Source organism: Paramisgurnus dabryanus, chromosome 10 (genome assembly GCF_030506205.2).
Source record: "Paramisgurnus dabryanus chromosome 10, PD_genome_1.1, whole genome shotgun sequence".
Taxonomy (NCBI): Eukaryota; Metazoa; Chordata; class Actinopteri; order Cypriniformes; family Cobitidae; genus Paramisgurnus; species Paramisgurnus dabryanus.
Window position 1 is genome coordinate 19,032,270 of NC_133346.1, and position 24,266 is coordinate 19,056,535.

The 24,266-nt window shown below is 39.5% G+C and overlaps 2 protein-coding genes across 2 annotated transcripts; one reads left to right on the top strand and one right to left on the bottom strand.

Moving 5' to 3' along the window:
* Positions 1-352: 352 nt before the first annotated feature.
* Positions 353-11,614, bottom strand: slc20a1b (solute carrier family 20 member 1b). The gene is made up of 11 exons (XM_065290466.2): positions 11,328-11,614; positions 9,544-10,284; positions 9,316-9,456; positions 9,140-9,225; positions 8,796-8,892; positions 5,035-5,154; positions 3,534-3,761; positions 2,901-3,444; positions 2,527-2,712; positions 2,302-2,386; positions 353-2,163 (listed from the first exon to the last, which is right to left on the bottom strand). The coding sequence occupies exons 2-11, from the start codon at positions 9,884-9,886 to the stop codon at positions 2,008-2,010; spliced, it is 1,986 nt and encodes a 661-aa protein (XP_065146538.1). The 5' UTR covers positions 9,887-10,284; positions 11,328-11,614; the 3' UTR covers positions 353-2,007.
* Positions 11,615-13,117: 1,503 nt separating this feature from the next.
* On the top strand, positions 13,118-22,431 carry stard7 (StAR related lipid transfer domain containing 7). Its single transcript, XM_065290465.2, has 8 exons — positions 13,118-14,172; positions 14,266-14,426; positions 14,632-14,681; positions 14,913-15,023; positions 18,527-18,609; positions 18,696-18,795; positions 18,880-18,964; positions 19,430-22,431. The coding sequence occupies exons 1-8, from the start codon at positions 13,712-13,714 to the stop codon at positions 19,594-19,596; spliced, it is 1,218 nt and encodes a 405-aa protein (XP_065146537.1). The 5' UTR covers positions 13,118-13,711; the 3' UTR covers positions 19,597-22,431.
* Positions 22,432-24,266: the final 1,835 nt, after the last annotated feature.

Here is a 24,266-nt window from a genome sequence, read left to right on the forward strand (position 1 = left end):
TGTGTGTTTGTGCACCTCTCATCCTCGATCACGGTCAGAGCAAGCAAAAGATCGTTCACGCTTCAATATTTGATTGACACAACAGCTGCATCAGTGGTTGCCTAGCAATATAAAAAGTCGCGCTGCACTAAAGTGACCAAAAAATAAAGGCATTGTGGCGTGTATTTCGTTTCCACGCGTTTGGCCAGCCTACAAAAATACGTCATCCCTGCAGCACTCTATTGTTAATACGTGGATGTGAATACAGGGAAAGCCCCTGCCCTAAAACACAGCCATATTTTATTACAAATGTCTGTCCTTAGTGAATATATATCATTAGCTCACTGGTGAAATAAAGAGACAAACACAGGTTATATTTAAAAAGACAATTTATTCTCTTGTCCCCAAAGCCCAGGGTGGACAATAGTGTATGCTGGAAAAGCCAACAGAACAAACCATTTTTTCTTTGGTACCTAACAAAAAAAAAAAAAACTTAAGGCAACTACAGCAAATATGTAAGATGTATTTGTGTCAATTTCAGTAACCAAGCCACTTCACATCAGTGAAAACCTTCACAACCTGTGAAGTACAGAATGATCTTTCTTATTCAAACCAGTATAAACTACACCCATCTGATAAATAGGTCAAGTCATTTGCGTTGCTGTAGGGGTTGGTATAGTAACCCTGTGTGTGTACATACACACTGCATATGTTTGAATCGGTATACATTCCTCAGTACTAGATCTTTATGAGAAGACTAGGTTTATGAGAAGGCAGGAAACTGTGAAGATGTTCACCATCAGCCTCTACATCAACCGCAGGCTGCATTTTTCTAATAGTAAACAGAGAGCTTTAGTATCCTAGTAACACTTCATCCGTATTCAACAACAGTGGCACATTGTGACAGCGAGCACAAAGAGATGTAATCCACCATATGGAGTTCAATTGTCTACAGCAAACATTTGGGAACAAATTTTAGTTAACAGAGTCGCCAAGAGCATAGTAACTACAGCGAGGGATTCTGAACATTCTGTGCCTTAAGCGCAAATATCTGATGGCATGGTGAAGTTATTCAATGTATTATTGTATTAATCTTTGCGTGGATTGGTCCGCTATTATAAGAGAAATAGTTTTTGTTAGAAATGCTGGGCAAAGCGGAGCAAATATTAACAGCTCAATTATAGAGGTGCAGAAAACAAGAGTTGGATATTTAACAAAGCACTAAAGAAAACAGAAAAATAATTACATTAGAAGTCTGAAAGAACAGGTACAGAATTGCCTTTTCGAATGACTGAATATTTTACAAATGTATCTGCTTATGGGATTGTTTTGTAGTGTAACAAAAAAAAAAAAAAAATTGATAGACATGCAAAAAGGGTCACTGAATTGTATTAAGAAACATGATTTGAGCAAAACAAATTATTGGCAAATCAACCCTCACAAAAGGGTGAGAAGGCTCTATTTATGACAGTCACATGCTCAGCTTTAACTCACAGCAGGCCTGTTTGTAAAAAAAAAAGTGAATATGTAAATATGTATAACAAATGTACAGTAGGAACAAAATAAAATACAAAAACAATTATTTTCTCAAATTCATTTGCCCCTAAATACTGCTCCTCTATGCAACCCTCAACCAATTTTCGGATGTTATGAACAATGAATGTCAAACAAAGGCTAATACTGCATTGTAATTGTTCTTAAACCTTAAAAAAAAAAAACTTTATGTACATAATTACATAAAAAACAATGATTTGTTTTAACTATATACACGAGTGAATTTAGATGGCAACCAATCTAGTTTTAAAGATAATATCTTTACTCCCCATAGCCTATGGTACTAGAAAGCACTACAGGATAGAAAATGACGCATCCCAGAATCACAAGCTCTATCAAAACAGTATTTTACATTCTCCACCCATCACAGGAATGAAGGGAACATAGAGAAAATAAAGACGGAAAAACACCCTCCATCTCTCTCTGCTGCTATTGGTTGCATCACGGGTTTTCCTCACTAAGACTGTTGAAACCTTACAGAATGACATAGGTGAATAGAGCCATGATGGCAGCGCTGATGAGACCAGAGATGGGCACTGTGACAAACCAGGCCAAGAAGATGTTTCTAAACAGGCGCCAGTCTACAGCCTTCTTGGAGCGCAGCCAACCGACAGCCACGACTGATCCGACCTGAAAAAACAAGTTCAGCTTTTAAGCATCTCATGTGGGCCACACCCTCATCAGCAGGTTGAAGTTATCAACATCATTCAAATATCTCTGCTTGGGACTTGTTTTGCATCAGTTTGTTTGCATATGTGCGCTGCTTACCTTGCAATGAGTGGTGGAAACTGGAAGACCGATGTTGGAAGCGACCACAACGGTGACGGCTGAAGCGAGTTCAATGCTGAAACCACTGAAATTCACAAATACAGATGTCCGTCAGTACATGATGGAAAGTTTTATTAAACTTAAAATGGGTATGGCAGGTCAGACATTGAAAAAAAGGCACTTCCAGAGATAAAAATAATATGTAATTGTGTGTGTATATAATACCTAGACGGGGTGATGGGGGTCAGGTCCTTGCCCATGGTCTGGATGACTCTACGGCCCCAGACCCACAGACCAACGCAGATGCCCACTCCTCCATACAGTAGCAACCAGATTGGAGTTGGTGCACTTGATATGACGGAGCCACTTTCATAAACCAGCCACAGAGCAACCAGAGGACCGATTGCATTACTGAAAGAAAAAGAAAATTAATTGGATAGGTGCCCAAGACTGGTCGAACTGGATGTTCCATACCTAGAAGTACTAAAAGAAATGTTTGGGTTTGCAATATTAATGCGAAGTCATTACCCTGCTTTGATTTATTTAAAACAAATTGTGGATGGTGTTAGCACTATTTGAAAAACTGCAGTCTTTATTACCTGACATCATTTCCACCGTGAGCGAAGGAGCCAAAGCAAGCAGTGAGAATTTGCAAGAACTGGAAGAGCATGGACACCTCAGGCCTGTCTGCATCCGCTCGGTCCTCTATAGAACTACGGCTGCTCCCGGCATCGTCATCTACAATCTCCAAGGTGACTTCACCTTCCTCAACGCCCTCGGGTGTCCCGTTCTCCGCCACCGCGTTACAGTAGCTCGTGTAGCTGTCCATTCGGATGCGCTTACGCTCCTGCGCGCAAGCCTTTTCTCTTTCTCCTTCTTCCGAAGCATGGAACTCGCCTTCCTTGGGCTTGAAGTCTCCGTGCATGCCGATGATGGCCATCGTGTAAGAGGTGTAGCTGTTGTTGCGGCGCATAGGCCGGTCTCCGCCCTCGCCCATGCAGTCCCCAACTTTGGCCAAGTGGAGCTTGTGCAGAAGATCCTTGTAGAGGCCAGAGTCCTTGTGAACCGTGTGGTACTGTGTGTAACCGTTGCTGGGAATGTGAGCGGGGCCGTTAGTGAAGTGAACGTGGGCTGTCTTTGGAGCTGTTAAAGATACAGTCAGGTTAAACGATCCATCCACAACAAAAACACCAAGGCTGTGACTTGATGGCCTAAATAGCCAACAGGCTTACCATTGTTAATTTCTGATCCTTTACAGTCCTTTTGATCGCCATCATCTGAATCACCGAAGTCAAACGTGACCTTGCGTTCCTCAATGGGAGGTGTGGATGGAACGACATTAGAGGAAAGGGGAGAGTTGGACTCCTCAGGGACAGTCTTCAGGATGGGATTAGGAGCTTCATGAAGTTCCCTCTTCTCCATTAGAGGACTCTCAGAGGGGCTGGAAGACTTGACTTTACCTGCACATCAGTATTTATGATTAATCACTACCAACCACCAATGAGAGTAAAAATTGACACGGTTTACATAAAAAAAGAGTGAATTAAAGTTTTTACAGACGTTTAGGACTAGATTAAAGCACACACTCCAAATAAGAAGGACAAACTTTCTGTAGGACTCCTAACTTTAATTTCAATGTAGAGTAAAGGTAAATCAGATAAGCGAAAGAACAGGTAAACAACATTTAAAAAAATCTTTAAACTCTGAAATGGTCACTACAACCTTCACTTCAAGCACAGTTTGACATGGCTTAGTACATTGCTCATTGAACTTGTCATAAGATTCAAGTCCACCTGAACTAATTCACTGTCAACACCTCAACCTGACCACAAGCTATTCCAGTCCACCAGCAAAAGACCAATTAGTGAATCACTATGACCCAATTAGGATATGTCAATACATAGTCAGACTATCCAGCTCTATGTAGACAACACATACTTCGTCCTGTCTTTGTAAAAAAAACAATAACACCAACAGATAATGTCTTAAACTAAAGCCTTAATACTTAGCATTTCAGTGTATTGTCTATTGTAAATACAGCTTTTCAAATCAGATAAATACATTTGTCAACTCTTAACATATCTAATGGCATTTGAACTAACAAAATAAAATGTTTACCTAACAACTAAAATTTTAGTTTGCAGTTGTTACATTTTTATGGTGGAAAAGAGAACTAATAATACTGTCAGTGCTTTAAAGGAGTAGTGAACTGTCTAAGATACAGATTAAAAATGCTGTCTACCTCCAACATGTTTAATCTGTAGGGTATTATCCCCTAAGTGCACCTGGTGCTTGCCCTAAGACTAATAAATCTTACGTGTCTACACATTGCACTCCAAAGGGTAATAAGACCTTGAAAAATACCTACGTAATGTATGTACATGCATTATGTGTGTATGTATATATTTATCCCAAATAAGAAACTTGCTGTAGTGTAAAATAGCTTACTATTTATGTACGATGTGAGAACATCTGCAGTGGCCCTGACACATGCCTTTGCAGTACCCCACCCATTCATTTCACTTTGTGTTCTTGCCACACATAACGAATGTGTGCTTTGTTAGGGATAGTGAGCAACTACACATTATAGCATATCTGCAATGGTCAACTCAAGTAAACTGGGAAATTTTGACAATCATCTTAAGGTCTAAAACTGCCCCAATTTACTTCAATTCACCCTATGATTAAAATGAGACAATAAGCACTTAAAAAGATTAAGACATTGGTACTCACATTCAATTTTCTTCTTGAGCCGAGGGCAGACAATGAACCAGACGACGAGGGCAGTGATGACAGCAAAGCCAATGGAAATGAGAAATGATCCCCACCAGGGCAGGTTATTAAAGCCCAGCACTGCAATTCCATCATTCACAGGTGGTAAGGGACCGAGGGGGCAGTGGCACAAGAGGGGAAGAAAGGAAAAGGTGCTTTTGAGACAACAGGCAGCATGTGCTACCACTAACACAATAAACAGCATTAGGGAATGGAGGGGGACATGATGGGGTCCTGGTTATTAGTAATGGTGTTAAACATTATTAAGCATGCAGTAAAGGTATATTACAACCTTTTTATATAAAGGGAATGTTAGTCCATAGGACTAACAATGATCATGTTCAATAAAAACAATTACATTAACAGTATAAAAAAAACTTAAGGTTCTAAACAAAAAAACTAAGGCAAAACCGCAACCAAGTGTCAAATATCCTGGTTGCATACAGAATGCAAGGAAAGGGCCTGCCCTCTTACATAACACCTCAAAGTGAGACGCGAGTATGACAAGCAGGAAAATGTAGCACTGATACAAGGCGACGTGCAAAGCCACGGTAGCATATGGTCAGCAAGTGTGGGTGCCTTAAAAGGCTATTGCGGCACGATACCCCAGGGAGGAGGGAGGGGGGAATTTTTTTTTACCGCTCATGCAGAAAGGTTATATCTGAGCCAAGACTGCAGTGGTAACTGCGGTGGCGAGGTATGCAAGCAGTTTTTTCTGGGGAAGACTTCTGGCAGAGAGGGCAGACATTTAGAAATTCCCCATGGGGATAAAAAACCACAATAAAATGTGCCAAAAAACAGAGGAAAGGGGGGTACTCAGATCAGCCAAGTGCAAAAAACTAGTATTGACGCGAGCAGGACGTGACAAAGCAAACAAAAAAATGTTTACGAGATAAGAAATTGAGCAGTAGAGTACAAACTCTCTTGCACTGCTACATCCTCACGCAGCAGAACACAGGGCATGCCGCAAGCTTTGGTTATGCAACTCCATTTCAACCTTCCCGAGAGACAAGACACAAAAAGCGTCACATTCTTTGAATAGAGCACTAAGGTACATGCGGGAAGAGCAGCTGAACCTCCTAATGGGATGACTTGGCAACATCTACAGAGGCGGAACAGGTGTGGCAAGTGGAAGTTTGTGGTTGAGAGACAGAAAAAATACCTAACATGCAGTTATTAAGTATGTCCGTCTGTCGTACTTCCTGCTCAGTGTGTGAAATGCACTCTGTGTGCTATGGTTTTAGTAGGGAAAGCATTCATGGCTTGTCTGACAAACACTTCCCCACACCGGGGAACAAGCATACCGCAAGCATGCAGTGGGACGAATGAATGGAAGTGTTTTTTCCTGCTGTACCTTCATCACATGGCCTTTATTATTCAACACAGGCTGTTTTTCTAGACGCGGTAGAGCACAATGCCTCATAGTGGTGAAGAGATGGTTTATGAGTCATGGTAGGATGGGCACTGTTGTTTACGCCAGTAAAGCTCTTTGACTTTTGCATGTCTCTGAGAAACATATGCCGTTCATGTTCTGATTAATTAGATTTTAGGAAATTAAACTTTTATGGTGCCAGGAGCAATGGTTAAGTTATTCTGCTTTTATAGCACAAACTAGTCCCTGCCAAAAAGTTGTTTGGTGTCTGGCAGTGACACACCCAGTTTTTTTTGCTCATGCCAAGCACCAAGTCTGGCACCCACGGATGAACCCAAGTGTAAACAAAACTTTCATTTTGTCACTGTAAAATGTTTTGGGTAACGCTGAGCAAGTCTGGCCAGCTATATAAACGTTCCACTTCAAATCTGTAAGCTTAGTAACCGCTGGCATGTGTTTGCTTTACATCCCCAGGGCAACAAAAACACCCTTCTGTCTGTTTTTGCAAAAACGGAAGCAGACCAGAAAATAAACACTGAGTGCTGAGGGGTGGAAGGGTGTTAATTTTATATTTAAAAATATTAAGTTTAAAAATAAATAGTCTACAACAAAGTATATCCTAGTAATATACTTATTTAAAATCTTCATGAAGTATAAGGCACATAAAATAAAAGAGAACTGAGATTGTGTAATCTGTGCTTTGCATGGGGGAATGTTCCAGGCTGCGGTTACTGAATGACTATGATGCCATGTGCTAAACTTTTTGGGGGTGGGTTGGGTCTATTCACAGTAGTAATCACATGATTACTGAAAAGTGTTAAACGGGAACCACATTACTAGAGGTGGATCATTTTGTTAGTAACAGATTCTCTTTGAAGTCTTTAACCTAAATATCCACTTCAAACTGGCTAGAACTGGTTGAATTTCTTATGAAGCATGTGAGAGTATGCGAACAGGGATGTGTTATATCACACAACCCTCATGCCACACAAACTGTTAAAATAAAACCAGAAGAACAGGGAGTTCTAAGTAGGTTGCAAATACAACGATTCGAGGAAACTCCACCTAGTCACATTCTGACTGAGTTTGTACGGGACAAGTGTGCTGTATGATTTGACTGCAAACAGCCCCCCAGAACACAAAAGAAGATAGTCAACAATTCATAACGTGCCGGATGCTTCTCAACCCCCCCTGGCTGCTGCTGGTATTGTCCTGTCCTGAGATAGGCACTCTGGATTAGCTAAACCCGTGAGAACTGCCTTAAACAGGCTGGGAGGGAGCAGGGTGAAGGGGCGGTGCCTTTAAAGCTAATCCAACAGCAGATGACATGACTCGGTCACTAAGTTTGGCAAAAGATCAGGACAACCTTGTGTCAAGCTGGCTCTGTTACAGTCAACTATACTGACCTAAATTGTACCTTAGTGTGATTTTGAGAAGACAATATCTAAGTGCTGGTGTTTATCACATGATGTATTGGATGTGAATTGAGAAATTTGGCTGAAGTGAACGTCAGTCTAATTCTATCAGAGCCCCTGAAGTTACACTAAAGTGATTTATTGGACTCCTTGGAGGACAGTCCTTTAATTTTCGGGGATTGTTAATCTTTTAAAATCTTTAGAAACTGCATTCACATATATGATAAAAATATAATGTTTTGGATTGACTGAGAAAATGATAATAAGTTTTAAACTTTTTAATAATCTCAGATGCCCCTGGAAGGCCAAAAGGCATAAGTTCTTTTAACATTACCTATAGACTGTCCAAATAATTTAATAGTGATGCAGAATGTGTTTCTAAGGTACAAAAGCTATGTGTGTTGCCATGTGCATGCGTGTATGATGCACCTGCCTGGGAGTGCATACATGTACACACTACTAGGTGCATTTCACATCATACTCTGGCCTGTAGCCTTCATTTAATGGCCCAGGCCAGGTGACTTCTTGAATTGTTGAGCCCTGTAGGTAAAAGAAAACAAAAAGGAGCGAAAGTTGCTTATTTAATAGGGTTTCAAACTTGGGACGGTAATAATATTTAGAGCTCAACAGCTAACAGCACTCAGAAATGTGGTGCTCTCTCAACATTTACTGAGTATGAGGCTGATGTTTCATTCGGCTGGATGAGATTTCTTTATTCCAGTGTTTAATTCTCTCCTATGATGGAGAAGGAAAAAACCCTGACTGCGGTCATGAACACAGACACCACATGTCCACCTCATGAGTGCTCCGACAGAGCCCACTTGTTAAACACAGCTTTGCCTTATGCACTGTAAACACAGTCTGGCTGACTTTGGGCTTCTGGTTAGGATGTTAGCAGACAGGCAAAGTAAAGAGAGAAATCAAACAGTACTCACTCGGTGCTCCAGTAAACATGATGGAGAACAGGTTGATTCCCATTGTAACTGCATAAAAGAAAGGCAGAGCCCTTAGTCCATTGGGCACTGGATCTTTCTGCAATGAACACAAAAGAGGACTTAGCCAACATTCAACTTAATATAATGTTATTATGTTAGGTTACATTTGGAACTAAAGCAAATTATTTGTTCTGACTGTAAGATAATGACTGTGATTTATCTCTGTAATGTATTTTATCATATAATGACCTAGTTGCAAGTCATGACCTCATCTTCATTATTCTCATTCCACCTGCATCTAATTAACTTAACAGGACCAAGTTATAAATAACTTAATTCTTTACCTTTTGCAAGATGAACATGCGAACAAAGTAGAAAAGAATAGCAGACATGATGCCAGACAGGACAGGAGAGAGGAACCATGAAGCAACTGTAAAAAAACACCATACATAAGAAATTAACATAATATGGAAAACAGCATTAATAAACAAATACAACATACTGATCGTCCTTGACTTACCAATTCTGAGAAGCTCCATCCAATGGACTCCCTGCTGACCTTTGGCAACCAGTGAAAATCCAATGGTAGCCCCCACAATGCAGTGAGTCCCAGAAATAGGAAGTTTGAGAAAAGATGCCGCCAACTGCCATACAGCAGAGCCTGATGGGTAAATTAGAAAAAAATTAAAGACCTAACATAATCACACACAGTACATACATAGCCTACATAAAGCGAAAAGCTACTTACCAAACATAGCACTGACCGAGCCAGCCATCAACACATGCTCCGAGCCGTTGTACATGTTTACGTCGATAATGCCTTTGCGGATCGTCTCGCTGACCTTGGCTCCCAGAAGCACGGACCCCACAGTCTCAAATATAGTAGCAAGAATGCAGGCCTGTCTAAGGGTTACCACACCTGACCCCACTGCCGTACCAAAGGAGTTGGCAACATCGTTAGCACCCACCGAAAAGGCCAGGACAAAAGCTATGATGAAGCCCACCACTAGGAGCCATAGGTAATCTGACGTACTAACAACATAACCAATGGTGGTCATGAGCGTTACCGTGGCCAGAGTTGTCGACACCATTGTGCTCAGATGGTTCTTAAGTTATAAATAAGAAATTTCACAATTTTACAGGGATGAGAACCAAATAATCTTAATAAATAAATTACTTCAAGCAGCACGCAGGATTTTTATCCCCAGAAAATTGAGGTATAAGGTGTTTTGAAATATTTTTCTTCCTCAGACCGACCTTCACCCTCGGCTAAACCAGCAAATCAAAGCAATTCAGACACCAAAAAAGAAAATCTGTATTGCTCCGCTCTAAACTGATGTATAACGTCAAGGGAGAAAGTGGAGTGAGGGCCTATTGTTATCCCCTGAATAGTCTAGATCTGTTACAGGTTGCTTTGGTTTGGGAAATTAGGCAGATAGAGCAGACATCCATTGTGCAATAGACACGGTGGGAGAATGGTAGCGCATTCCTGAAAAAGATAGAGAAGAAAGTGGGAAGGTTCCCGGTTTATTACTGCAGATAACTGATGTCAGAACATGGACACAAGTCTATTACAAGCTGTAGTGATACGTTATGCCGGAGAGGGGTGCTATAAAAAGTCAAATCAAAAAGAGGCGCACATCAACACCCGTCCAAAACATCCAGTTAAGACCAAGTGGCAACTGTATATGTGTAAAGGCATATCCAAAATAAACACATGCCAAGTAATGAAACCAAACACTACACCAAAAGAAAAGCATGTTGTATAACTAGTTTATGATAGCTGAATTGGATCGCTTTCTATTACATGCCAGCGAAGCCGTCACTTTGATTAATATTTTAAGCTCCGTGACAACAAACAGGTACAAGTACTCAAGTTAAGTTGCCAGGTCAATTGTGCCCGTGTCCCTTTCTAGCACATTCCTGTAATGTAGCCTCGGGCAAGAGTAAGCAGGCGTTGACTGTCAACGCTGGGCTGTTTCAGCCAGTTCTGCGCGCTCACGCTAGACACGCACTTCCTCGCTAATGTTAGCTCAAGAGACAAAATCACTTATGAACACCGGTGCAAATCGACCGTCTTTTAGGTTATATAGATCTGCTGACCTACAAATACACGATGCAAAGACGACTTAAATTTAATAAAAGTAAGGTTTTTATTAAAAATGTTTTTTGAAGGCAGCTTTATCCGTGCTGCGCGCGCCGGCTACATAACGTTACTACACGTGTCGTCATTCATTCGCACCCGCTAACAGCTAACATGACATTTTGAATCATGAGCGCTTCTTGAAATGTATAAAATAACACAATATTTTAAAAGGTAAATATTGTGTATTAGCCATGATGTGTTATTTTAAAATGTAAAAGTGTCGCACGACTGCTTTACAACCGACGAGATCGCGTCAGCTGACAAAAGCCATGAGCTCGCGCTCATTCCAACCGTTAAAATTAGAAAATAAAAAAATGCCTTTGTAAAGTACAAAAGACGACTCTGTAACAGTTGCAGCATGGCATAAAATAAATGTTTTTACTCACCACTCTAAGAAATTTGTCGAGAAATGTCGATTTTGTGTATTTTTTGACACCGAAGCCCGCCCAGTCAACTTCCCGTAGCCGCTTAACGCGCGCGCGGGGTAAGCGATGGTTATAATCTCCTTCTTCCTTACTAACGTCGGGTAGATAGAGTGTATTCAAAGTATACGGCGATGGAGACGAAAAACGCACTGTTTGTAATGATATCGTTTAAATAATAAATGAGAAAATTACACAAAAACCGCTATCAGTCAGCTTCAGAAGATGAGTTCCTGCTTGTCCACGCAATACATATATCGCCGGAGAGAGAGGGCGGGACGCCGGGGGCCGTCTTTGGTTGACAGTGACGCGGTGACGCCAATAAACCGCGCCCCTTGACGTTATCAGGGGGAGGGAAAAGCTTATTTACTTATCAAATATTGAACTTTCTGTACAAATCGTTACTGCACCCTTGAAAATATTTCTAAATACACTTCTTAGTTTTTAAAATGATCTAAATAACTCGTTTAAGAATATGTGGACATTTAGCAACATTGTCTTTTATTGTCCTGTTGTTGTTGCTCTTCTGTGTTGTCAACCAAAGTAAATTCTGCTGCAGCAACTGCCGTAGCGAATAAATTGATTCTGATATTTGTATTTTTAATACATCTAAAATTATTTTTTGTCTCTTTTTTATACTAGTTATCTGTTCGTTATTCGAATTCTCAGACATAAGGCATGTTATGTTTCTATCAGTTGCAATTCATGTGACACTATTATTTTTTAAGTAAAATGTGGTGGATTATCGGAATTCAAATCACGGGAAAAAGTCAATTGAAGCTCTTGAAGATTCCCGCAAACTATGCTGTTAACCCCCCCATGTGGCCACAGCTGATAATAATCTAAATGTCAGTTGAATTTCACCTTTACCTGGTTCAGGAAACATCCAAATGTAAATATTCACATACAACAGGATTATATATCTACTTCCTGTATATGTAGTTGCCTTGAAAACTTATAAATAAATTGTTATCATTTATTTAAATAATTAGCATTTTATAATTAGCATAAATAATAATTCGCATAAATAATTAGTGTTATTTACTACCCTACATGAAACTGTGATAAAATGTCATACTTTAGTATATTGTAGTAGTAATTACTATTTTAATGATGTATATACTATTTTATCATGTAGTATTAGCTATAGTGAATTCAAAAACTGTAGTAGGCTACATAGTGTAGTATACTTTAATATATTTAAAAACATCTTGGAATTGTACCAGTAAAGTTTACTTTATTACTTTATTATTAGTACACTACATACTAATAATTTTCATGTAGGTGTCAGTGCAAATTATTCAAAGAGTGAGATTTTATATAAGTGTGAGATATAATTTTTATTCATTCATATATTTAATTTCTGTATTAAGTATTGATTAATTTTATTTGTGTTATTAGTTGAAGTTTTATTACTTTATTTTATACTAAGGTGTGAAAACATAATGATAAGGTCAAACGTTTGACTAATCGAGTATTTATAAACTTATTTTAATATTCATATTTGAAAATTGTAATGTTAACTTTACAACATGGACCAGACACGCAGACACGTGCTGCTAAACCTCTATAACCTTAAAAGTTGTAGAGGACTTTTACCACGGGTTGACTTAAGGTGAGACATGTGAACATGCTGGTTGGTCCAAGGTAGAGACCAAAGAAGAAAGGCAGCAATATTACCCTATTACATTGACAAACGGATACACTACGTAAGGGAGCACCAATAGAAATCCACATTGTTTAAAATGGGCGTGACCAACAAGCTTGTTTGCTGCGTAGCTGGCACACTCCGCTCAAGAAGCGTGAGGATATGTTGCTAACGCATTTCAATAAAAGTCAAATTAATTCAACGACAGCAATATTACATTATATTTAGCTGTTACTAAATATCGACTGTGGGACACCGGTGAGGATATTCCAGTTTTTCGATTTATTTATTTTGATTATTCACAGTAACAGAGTTTGCGTTGATCACAAGCTAGTCAGTCTAACGTTAACGTTAGTTGATCCGTTAAACTCTCGCTTATGTCAAACTGTCTGTTTATCTAGTAAGGAAAACAATAGCTTCTTAAAATATTAACGTTACATGAATTCGTTTTCTCTCGTGCATTTTGTCTGTACAATAAAACATACAGAACTGTCATTAGCTGTATTGCAAAATAACCACTCGTGCATGTTTGACATTGGGTTGCACTTGTTATCCGAACACCAGTGGCACATGGAAACTAATTTATATAACAAAGCATTTATTTTTTGCTAATTCAGAAGGCATTATTCGCAAACGTCACTTGGAAGCAGCAAGTCAAATCTATTGCATAGTGCGCAATACGTGATCGTAGCAAACAAAGATGTTCCCCTCCCTCCATCATCGCCCTATGTGCAGCATAGGGACCAGAGCTGTTCGACTTCAAACTTTAAGTACTTTTAAACACAGCGATGAGATAGGAAAAATAAGTAGCAGATCGTTGACTTTCTCGTGGCTGGGACAGCGCGTGGGCCTGCTGCTGTCATGGCTCCAGAAAGCAGGAAGGGGAACTAACGCACTGGCATCCGAGAAGAAGAAGAAGGAAAAACTGTTGTCTATATTTGCAAACCACTGTAGTTTTGTGACAGGCCAGAGGTTGAGAAGGGCTTTTCAGATAGGAGAGCTGTACTCAAACCTTTACTCGGAGAGAAGCAGGTGGACGCTCGTGGGCAGCATATGGCGGCGCCTGCAGAGCAAACACGCGCCCGCTGGAAAGCTCATAGCAGCACTCGCTGGGGTCTTCATGTGGGAGGATGAGAAGATCCGAGATGATGAGCTCAGAAGGTCTGTACCACACAACCCCTACTAATATTTGTGAAAAATACATGTGATCTGAGCATGTTTTTGTAAAAGTCACCCTATGCACCTGTGCTGTAGGTGTGCATTGGAGCTGCAGGCACTGGAATCTGTGAAAGGTCAAAGTGGAAACCCAAAGTCTGCTGTAATTGTAGATCCCGGCTGGGAGGTGGTTATGGATAAGAAAAACTTTAGAGTATGGAGAAGACCTATCCAGGGAAGCCATCTGTTTGAATACAGAGGCAAGTATTGAATACTTAAGTTTAATCCTCCTGTGAAATACATGGTACATTAAGAGTGTAAGGAAATAAAAACTTAAGTCTTATAGTGGCCACCAAAAGCAGGTTTACATATGGTGGCTGACAGAATGATTTTGTGTATATTAAATTGAACGCTATAATGCTTTTAAAATAATAATGCATTTCTTGACTGCTGCTCTCTTTACAGTGTTTGGTTCTTATACAGATGTCACTCCGCGGCAATTCTTCAATGTTCAGGTACCTACTTTATTTCAGCAAGACAAAGTACACTTTACATGCGATTGTGGAGTAAAAATTTCCATAGCACATGACTTAAGACATCATAGGATGTTTTTAGATTTCACTTATTGTCAATACAGATATAACAAGATATTGCAATGTATATATGTGGCTTGTATCACACTGTTGTGGCATATAAGTTATATTTAGACTCTTGTAAGACCTCTTAAATATTTCCCTTTGCTCCAGTTGGATACAGAATATAGGAAGAAATGGGACGCACTGGTTATTAAACTGGAAGTGGTGGACAGGGATGTCAACACAGGCACTGAGGTTGTTCATTGGGCAACGCATTTTCCGGTAAGTTGTGGAATCACGTTTCCCTGATGCATGTTGTTACTGTAAGGAAATATCTGTGTGATGTAGTACTAGTTGACCTGACATTTAATAGCCGCCCTCAAATCTTAAGTACCTAAAGAGTAGTATAACATATTTCAGATATCCAAAGAGTCTTTAGTTTTATCAGATTTATAAAAAACAGATCAGCTGTACAAATTCTTTCCGAATAAGTCTGAGCTCCTGAAGGCGTACCGCAGGCGGAGCAAGCAACATACACAAAACATTATCCCACTATCTCTGGATAACTTATGATTCACTACACATTTTTGTTGTTTACATTATATGCACTTACATGACGATTTCCAACGAACATTTGATAGAGTTTTTCTTAGCGCCTGCGACTCATGACCCAGTTGGGACCACCCCATTTCAGCGAAATCCAGCGTTAAACAACCACACTTGCACAATTCCACTGCTGCAATGGATAAACAAACTTTATCCATTGTTTACATAATGCTAGGTTCATTGGGAAGCTGAACAAGCTTACATTTCCCTCACAAACAACAACAACACACTTTTTTAGTGACGTTGATTTCATGTCAGCCCTTGGAAGGTGTGTGCCTGCGCAGTTCCAAGTAAAATGCCCATATAAGGACTTCCACTGTACTTTCTGCACTGCAATTCCCCATAAAAGAAATAAAGCAAGATTGTTACGTATGATTTTTCCATGTTCGAAAAAACCTTCCGATACTTGTACAAACCCTAGCGAAGTGCATTCGGCACAGAAATACACTTTATTTTTTGACACATTTTTTGACAGTGTTATTAAATCAGAAAACGAAAAAGTCCCCCCCCCCCAAAGGTTATTGTGTATCTTCTGTCATGTTTCATTAATCTGTTGCAGTGGATTTAACTTATTATTCAGACCTATTGAAGTAATAATTTACACAAAAACTAAAACTTTGTAATTGCTGTTAGTTTTCATATTCAAAAATGGTACCCCTGTGCATAGCTTTAATGTTATTGTGTGAAAATGCATTGTTGCACGTAACTAAACTAAACTCAGCCAAACTGTTTTTTTTCACCTTAAAATAAAGTTTCCAAAAAAGTTTCAGTCGTTCATCCACTCAAAACAGGGTGAACGGCACTTTCACATTCGCTTTGCCTCTATCGGCCAAAACCGCACTAAAGAAGTTTCCAACTGTCGGGTCGGGGTCCTGTAGTTCGAGTGAAAACTACAAAAACTTGCTTTACGGCAGACCTACAATCCAATCAGAGCCAGCTATGCTGCAGTAGGCTAAATTATTTACGACAGTGGTAATGAACAATTCCACTTTCAACCTGTAGGGGGAGCCAAGAGCAAAAACTCTTTAGTGTTGCTTTAAAGGACAAGTTCGGTATTTTACACTTAAAGCCCAGTTTTCAGATTGTTTATGATGAAATAGAACGGTTTTGACTGAAATTTCAACATATGCGGCTGCCCCGAGAATTTTCGGGTGTTTATGTTCCACCTCCCACCTCTACAATGGGTTTAATGGTGCACTGGAACAATCCTTCCTAAAATGCATTAAACTTTCGTTGACAAAGACATGAAACTCTCCGAGTGGTCAGGGGTGTTCACTGATATGCTCACACAAAAATCGCTGCAAAATAAGCATTCCAACAGCTGTTTTATCGTAGTTTTTGCCAACTCCATTGGCTTGTATTAGATGTGCTGTGAGGTACGGTATTACTCCGCACCGGGAACTTTGTTTCAATTCTTACTATTGGCAATGGCGGATTAGCGCCACCACCTGGGCTGGAGTGTCTATTATTCAAGCTCTCAGCGGAAGAATGTACGGGTGTGAGGCGTTTGGAAAAATAGGTCCACAAGTTAAAACGAATGCTAAAACAGCTGTTAGAAAGCATCTTTTGCAGCGATTTTTGTGTGAGCATATCAGTGAACACCCCTGACCATTCGGTGAGTTTCACGTCTTTGTAAACGAAAGTTTAATGCATTTTAGAAAGGATTGTTCCAGTGCACCTATAAACCCATTGTAGAGGTGGGAGGTGAAACACAAACACCCGAAAATTCTCGGGGCAGCCGCATATGTCGAAATTTCAGTCCAAACCATTCTATTTCACCATAAACAATCTGAAAACTGGGCTTTAAAGGGGAATTCCAATCTAGACATTTTAGCCTGTTATCACGGGTAATTTATGTCCATTTTGCATTTTACATGAGGAAAAAAAAAGAAATTTTCACGATTTTACTTATAAGATTGATAGTGTGTCGAAGCGGAATTTTCGTAACGGTCTTTAATGGACTCAATTAACCAGAATGCACTGCGCGAAACTGAATCATTAGCTCCACCCACCAACCACTGTTCGATGCAGTCTTCAGGTTTGTTTGACTACATGCGGCGCCGCAGGAACCGACAGCCAGATGACGTTGAGGTTCCGCGAGAGCGATTTAAAAGCAAACTCCTCCATATGATTTCGCGAATCGCTCTCGCGGTACTTTGACGTCATCCGGCTGTCGACTCTTGCAACGCCACATGAAGTTTAACAAGCCTAATAACAACTTTTACAGCTCAACTTGCTCTCAAATCAACTCAAGTCAACTTGAAGTTAGCCGGCAGACGAACCCATCCAAAGAGTAACTCCGCTTTAACCGTCTCTGAAGGGGAAATCACCAAAACCCTTGATAAAAGATTACTAGAAGGAACCTGTGCAGTAGGCTATGTGGATGTAAGGACAACAAATTCAGGCCACCGGGAGTTTTATTGTTGACATCAACGCGACCCTCAGCTGACAAACCACTCGAAATTTTGAATATGCAACCAGCACTTTCGTCAGGAAGATTTTGAGTACTGTTTTTCAGCCCAGTTTTTCTGCGGACTCAGGTAATGTAAAATTGTAAAACTATCTGAACATCATTTGGCTTAGTTGTTGCTTCTTTTGTGTAACTATGGTAAACATACTACGTAGAAAGTTATTATCATGTCGTTGTTATGAACACGAGCAAAGCAAGCTAACGTTAGCTCCTGTGCAGCTGTCAATCAAAGAACGTTATCATCTTCTGTCAATCATCTCGCCTCAAGACCCGCCCCCATTTAGAACGTTCAGAATTATGTAGTCGTGCATTTTTCTTCCGGTGATTTGATGACGCGTCAAATCACCATTACTGTAGCAGTTAAAAGCTTTAATTTTTAAAATGGAGTTAGTACATTTGATGGCAGCACAATCAAGTACATGTATGTCATGAAATATAGTGTTGGAGCATAATGTTGTTTTAGGCTGGACTTCCGCTTTAAGTGTAAAATACCGAACTTGTCCTTTAAAGAGTCATCTACCCACATACATTGGATAAAATTGTCTTATTTTTATCTTTAACTTTGTTCTTCACAACTTTTATATATTTTTTAATAAATTTGACAATGCAGGACCCGCCAGCGGGTCCGCAGAGTTTAAGGGTTAACATTGGCTAAACAATGAGTTATGAGTGTCCTGATGTGTCAATTTTGATAACCTTTCCCGTGCAGTATCCCATGTACTCCAGAGATTACGTCTATGTGCGCCGCTATCATGTCGATATGGATAACAGCTTGATGATTCTGGTATCCAGGTTAGTCTTGTTGTTAAGATTTTATTTTGTTTAGTGTTAAAACCTCAATGTGTCTTATTGCAATATTGGCTTGTGTCTGTGCTCAGAGCTGTCAAACACCCTAGCGTCCCTGAGACCCAGGAATTTGTCCGGGTTCATTCTTACCAGTCTAAAATGGTCATCCGTCCACACAGGTCATTTGATGAGGTAAGACTATGAAATGGTTTATGTGTCTATGTCTGGGTTTGGTCTGCGTATTCAGCAGTTATGATAGTGATCATGTCCCAACAGAATGGCTTCGACTACCTGCTGACTTACAGCGATGATCCACAAACAGTCTTTCCTCGCTACTGCGTCAGCTGGATGGTATCGAGCGGTGAGCTGCCTTTCTTTTATTCAATACTGGGGGTTACTATGTATTAAAAAAATCACAGTTTTGTATAGATTTTTATATGATTGCAGTACATTTTTGTGCACAATTGTGACCCAGTCTGTAAAAACCTGAAAAAGTTGGGGGGGTTTACATAATAACATCCTATATACTTTAAAGAACATTCTGTGATAATATAACCTTGATATTTTTAAATTGACTGAGTACGGTCATGTCAAATATTGAAATTAATGTAAAATCAATGAGTAAAATCTATGATGCGACTTCAGCCTAGATTTCATAGTTAATCAGATATGAAATATTAAAGCATATTTTGCATGCTGTCCGAGGGGATTACATAACCATGCTCCTCCTGAACTCAGTTTAATAAACTATATTTGTTTGCCATTCTGGACAACTGTTTGCTTCGATTATGCTGGAAATAATCTCAAATTTCTGTCCGTCTCACAGGCATGCCTGACTTCCTTGAGAAGCTTCACGTTGCCGCTCTCCGAGCCAAAAACATGGATGTAGGTGTCCGCGACTACGTCAGCTTCGTCAAACCCACCCAGATCACCCAGGAACGGCTTGGAGCCGACAACAATCACAACTCTGGTCCAAACCAGATCTATGCCTGAACAAGAGACACTGGATAATATGACCCACAACAATGTGGTCAATAATAGAAGGCACGGATATTCAAAACATCTACTTCCAAATGTTTTTGTTTGCCGGTCTTGCACTTCTAGCAATACTGAGCAACATCCGTTTTTTGTGCTAGTTTACTTCCGCTTTCTGTAGGGTGCATCTGCGCTACCATCAATTACAAAGCTTGCCAAAGCTGCGTTTTTATCCATTTTACGCTTTATCATTGGAATCAAGTGTGGTGTTGAGTTAAGGAAGAACCATAGCATGCATCACTAAGTTCAAGTACAGGAAGTTGTGATGCAAAAGCTACTTTTCTTTTTTGTGGTTGTTCTCTCAGCTTATAATGCAATCGTCAGCAAGCAGACTAAGTAACTGTTTATGTGCGTAAGAACATTCACTGCCAGTACAACCAAAACAGCATTCACAGGGCCACCAACAACCTCTACTGGAAACAAAAGAGAGGCGTGTCTTATGCCAACCGCAAGATCCTCACGAGCAGTCTTTGCTTACTTCTGCACCATAGAGGGCTGTTTGAAGTGTTTTCTATTCTGATTTCAGCAAATGTTTGCTATACCTTCACTTTACACAGAGGAAGTTGAATTGATGCTTAAAGCAATACTCCAGTTAAATATCTAAATATGAAGTAATTCGAGGGTCAGTACATCATGGGGTAATTTAGATATTTTACTGGGGTTTGCTTTAAGTTGGCGCATAATCTTACTTCAGGACAAAGATTTTGTGCAAGTGAGTAAGAGTTTTGTCTCTTCGGTGTCTGTTATACACATTTATGCTGTAAACTAAATACGTTGTTGGAGAGAACTGGTACAGTCTTTATTAAAAATAATTAATTGGCCCATTTAGTCTTAGATTTAGATTCGATGAGATACTTTTTATGTCGGTATATAGTATGACCTTTATTTTACACTGAACAGTCCTGTTATAGTTACAGTTGCACTTAACATTTGCATGAGAAACCAGAATACGGAAATCAAGGTTACGTAAATCATCAGAGGAAATACAAAGGTACACCGAAAATTGATTTTTCCTCTGTTGTCTTATGTTGTCTGCAGAGGAGAATTTAAAATGAAGACGGCTTGTAGGCTATTCAGTCCCAAGGTCGGATTTTACTTGGAGGATTTGTGCAAATACACTTCTGTAACATCCGAAATGTCCTCAGTTAGCACTTGATAGCGGCATGACAAAGTCTTGAAGACCAGAAAAGTGTTTGTGATGTTACGAGAGGGGTTTATTAATATAAGTAGTAATTAAATTATGAGTTGCACTTAATAAGGAAAGTTTCAAAAGATGAGCAGTTAAAGATTTTCCATTGTTAGGAACTATAAGCAAGTGTGATTTCAATATATTTAACCCATGTGACTGACTATCTTTATTAAAAGCATAGATGATGAACATGTGTTTCTTGTTGCATCACGTGAACGCATTTGTTTTTGTTTTTTAATTTTGTAAAGATTAGTTCAAGTTTAGTGTGTGTTTACCCACTATTCCATTGGGCTTCTTCTTGACACTGGCCTAAAAATTTTTGTTGCAACTTGTGTGTCTAGATAACAATAGGATGTTTACATCAGCAAATGTCATCAGATAAAGCGGCAAAAAATCTCTTGTATTGAAAAAAAGTGGTTTTGTATTTCCTTGATTTTGGCCAGTCAAAATGTACATCTTCTATTGCGGCGTTTCCCAACCCTATTCTTGGGTTTTGGCTAGAAGGGATACAGCAAATGCCTAAAGATGTTTAGGTTTGAGGGGTAGGATTAGGATGAAAACGGTGGTTCTGACTAGATGGGATACAGCTATGGCCTAAATCCTGTGAAATGTTGGATTAAGGTTTAGGTTTGGGGGTACACTCTCAGAAAAAAAGGTACAAAAGTTTCGTCATTGGGACAATACCTTTTAATAAGGTCTTAATATGTACCATTTATATGTACCTCTAGCATGTACCCAATGACAACTTTTGTATCTTTATGTACTTTTTTTGAGAGTGTAAATTAGGATAAAAACGGCGCTCATCTGGCAAGATTGCAGTGTTTGCTGTATTCATTCTAGCCACAACCCTGTTCCTAGAGGCACATCAACACCATACATCTCTTCCTATTCAAACACACTTGATTCCACTCATCAGCTTATTCGTAGAGACTCCAAGATGGGAAATGAGATGTGTGGGAGACATTTAAAATGTGCCCTGTTCCGGGTTGGAAAATGCTCATTGATGTACCTTACAAATTAATTTTTTTTCTCTGAATGTTTAAATATGTTTTTTTTATTAAGGATGATCCTGTAATAGCTGTGTCATATTTATCACCAAAAAAGTAAAGGGTTTCAATGGGAACGTTTTCATTTTGCATTATGCCGAAGAAGCAGCATTGCAGTCCTTTTCCATTACAAAAAACAACAGTATTAGTTTATAAGCAGATGGATGTTACAGTTTCTGCTGATTCTGAAAATTATTGTTGAGCATGTTCAATGCGTTCTGCTTGACTGTTTCGTCTAAACATTGTCTATGGCATTACTATAACACTCAAGTGCATTTCCTTGATGTTGGAAAACTGATGTTTTATACTCATGAAAAACGTATGATTTAAAAGTTAAATCATTTAATGGCATAATAAAATAACTCCGCTGTGGCTACACATTTGATTGCTTTTCACTTTTTATATGAAGCTCTTGAATTGTTTTCACGTAATGAGTGAATTAATGCTGAAATCGTTTTTGAACGAGTGAGTAGATTAGATTTGGAGCATGAGATTTTTTTTGCTCTATTGTGATCAATGTAATTCATTAATTGGTGACAATAAAAGCCTAAAATAATTCATTTTTGAGTCCAGTGTCATCGTATACATAGCTGATTGAAGCTGTTTTGTTTTTTGGTACTTGATGGTGACAGCTCATCCTAGTGATGTAGTGCCGAGACTGGTCTCTGCTTTCTCGGACTCGTCTCGGACCACAGTGGGAGGAGAAAGACTCATAATTTCAGACCGAGTCCTCGAGACCAACGCATTTTAACAACAATAATAATGAAATGAAATGTTGACGGGCATTAATAAAAAAATGACATCCCATGGTGCAATACTGACATAAATAAATAAAGCTACAGCCATCAGAGCCGTTTATTTAAATAGGCAGAAGATGATAGCCTGGTCTAACCAGACTCTCGTACATTCATTTCATTTGTACAGAGAGTCTGGCCACGCTCCATTGCAAAGCGTTACTTCCGTTAAGGAGGGTCCTCTGTTGAAGTTTAAAACTATTGGATCTGCGCAGAGTCACTCAGGATCTGCCATACGCAGTTGCTAACGTGTAGTCGTGACGTATATCATGCGCCGAAACCGGACGGAAACAACAAGTACGAATAATCAGACCAACAAAACTTAGCAAACCTGGTTCTTGCTCCGGCTTTAACTTCTGTATATTCGGCAGCTTTGCAACAACGGACCAAATAGCTTTTCTCACGTCTTTCTCCACTGCCATTACTGAACTACAACTCAAACTGACGCACGACCTCAACGTCATCATTTTTAGCCACCCCCCTCTGTTCGCTGATTGGACCTGCAGATTTTTGCAGGAGAAAACGAAACTCTCCAGAGCAATCCCAGACGTACTGCTGAAGCGAAATGAAAATTAAGCGGAAGCACATAGGAGGGCGGAGCCAGGATAAGAAAATGATGCATGTGGTAGGGATTTTTTTAATGATAGTAAAAGTATAGTCCATATTAAGACGTTAAGACTAAACAATTCCCAATCTAGCTTAGTCTGTAGGCCTAACTGTTTATTATTAACTGGGTGATATTAAATCATGATTATGAAAACTGACATGTTTTATGGTCTTGGTCTCGACTCAGACTTGCTTCCTCAAAGACTCGGTCTTGACTCTGACTCCACTGTATTTGAAAACCAACGGACTCGGTCTCAGCCCTTCAAAGACTCGGACTCTGCATAGGCAGTCTCGTCCCCATAACTAGCTTGTACCACACTTTGTATAGGTGAGCACTATGTATGCACTAATAGTTCATCAGAATAGTTAAAATCCTGTTAAAATGTTGAGATTATTTTTAGGATGGTAAAACTATCAATTTTATGGAAAGTCATGTGCAGCAATATTAATAAGTACAAAGTAATATTGGCTTTATTTTAATTCACGGTGCATTTTCATTGGCTGAGAACTTCCACTGATGGACTGCATTTCTAAAACTGAACTTATTTGATCAGCCACATAATGGTTGCTATGCATCTTCCTGAATGATCCATGAATCAGCAACCGTCTGCTGAGGTATTCAAAGCTTCATAAAGTGCTATAAACACTTATAAAGTGTGGACCGGTGCCTTGGAGAGATGATGAATTTATTAAAACAATAGTCATACACGGTACAGAATCAAAATGGTGTTCATTACTCTTGACCTGTACTGTACTGCTCAACTCAAGTGAACTGAATCAGATGTTTTATATATGGAGAAACATATTGGGGAGGGGGGGCGAGGACTGGAGTTAAGAACCACTGCTCTTGACTATTGCAACCTAATATATTAACATTTATATTTAAAAAAACAACATTTTCCTTTGGTTCAAACTCATGACCTTTTGTGCTGTGTGTTTACCACTGAGCTACAAAGGAACACACATGATCGATCATGGTGATGCAGAGTGGTG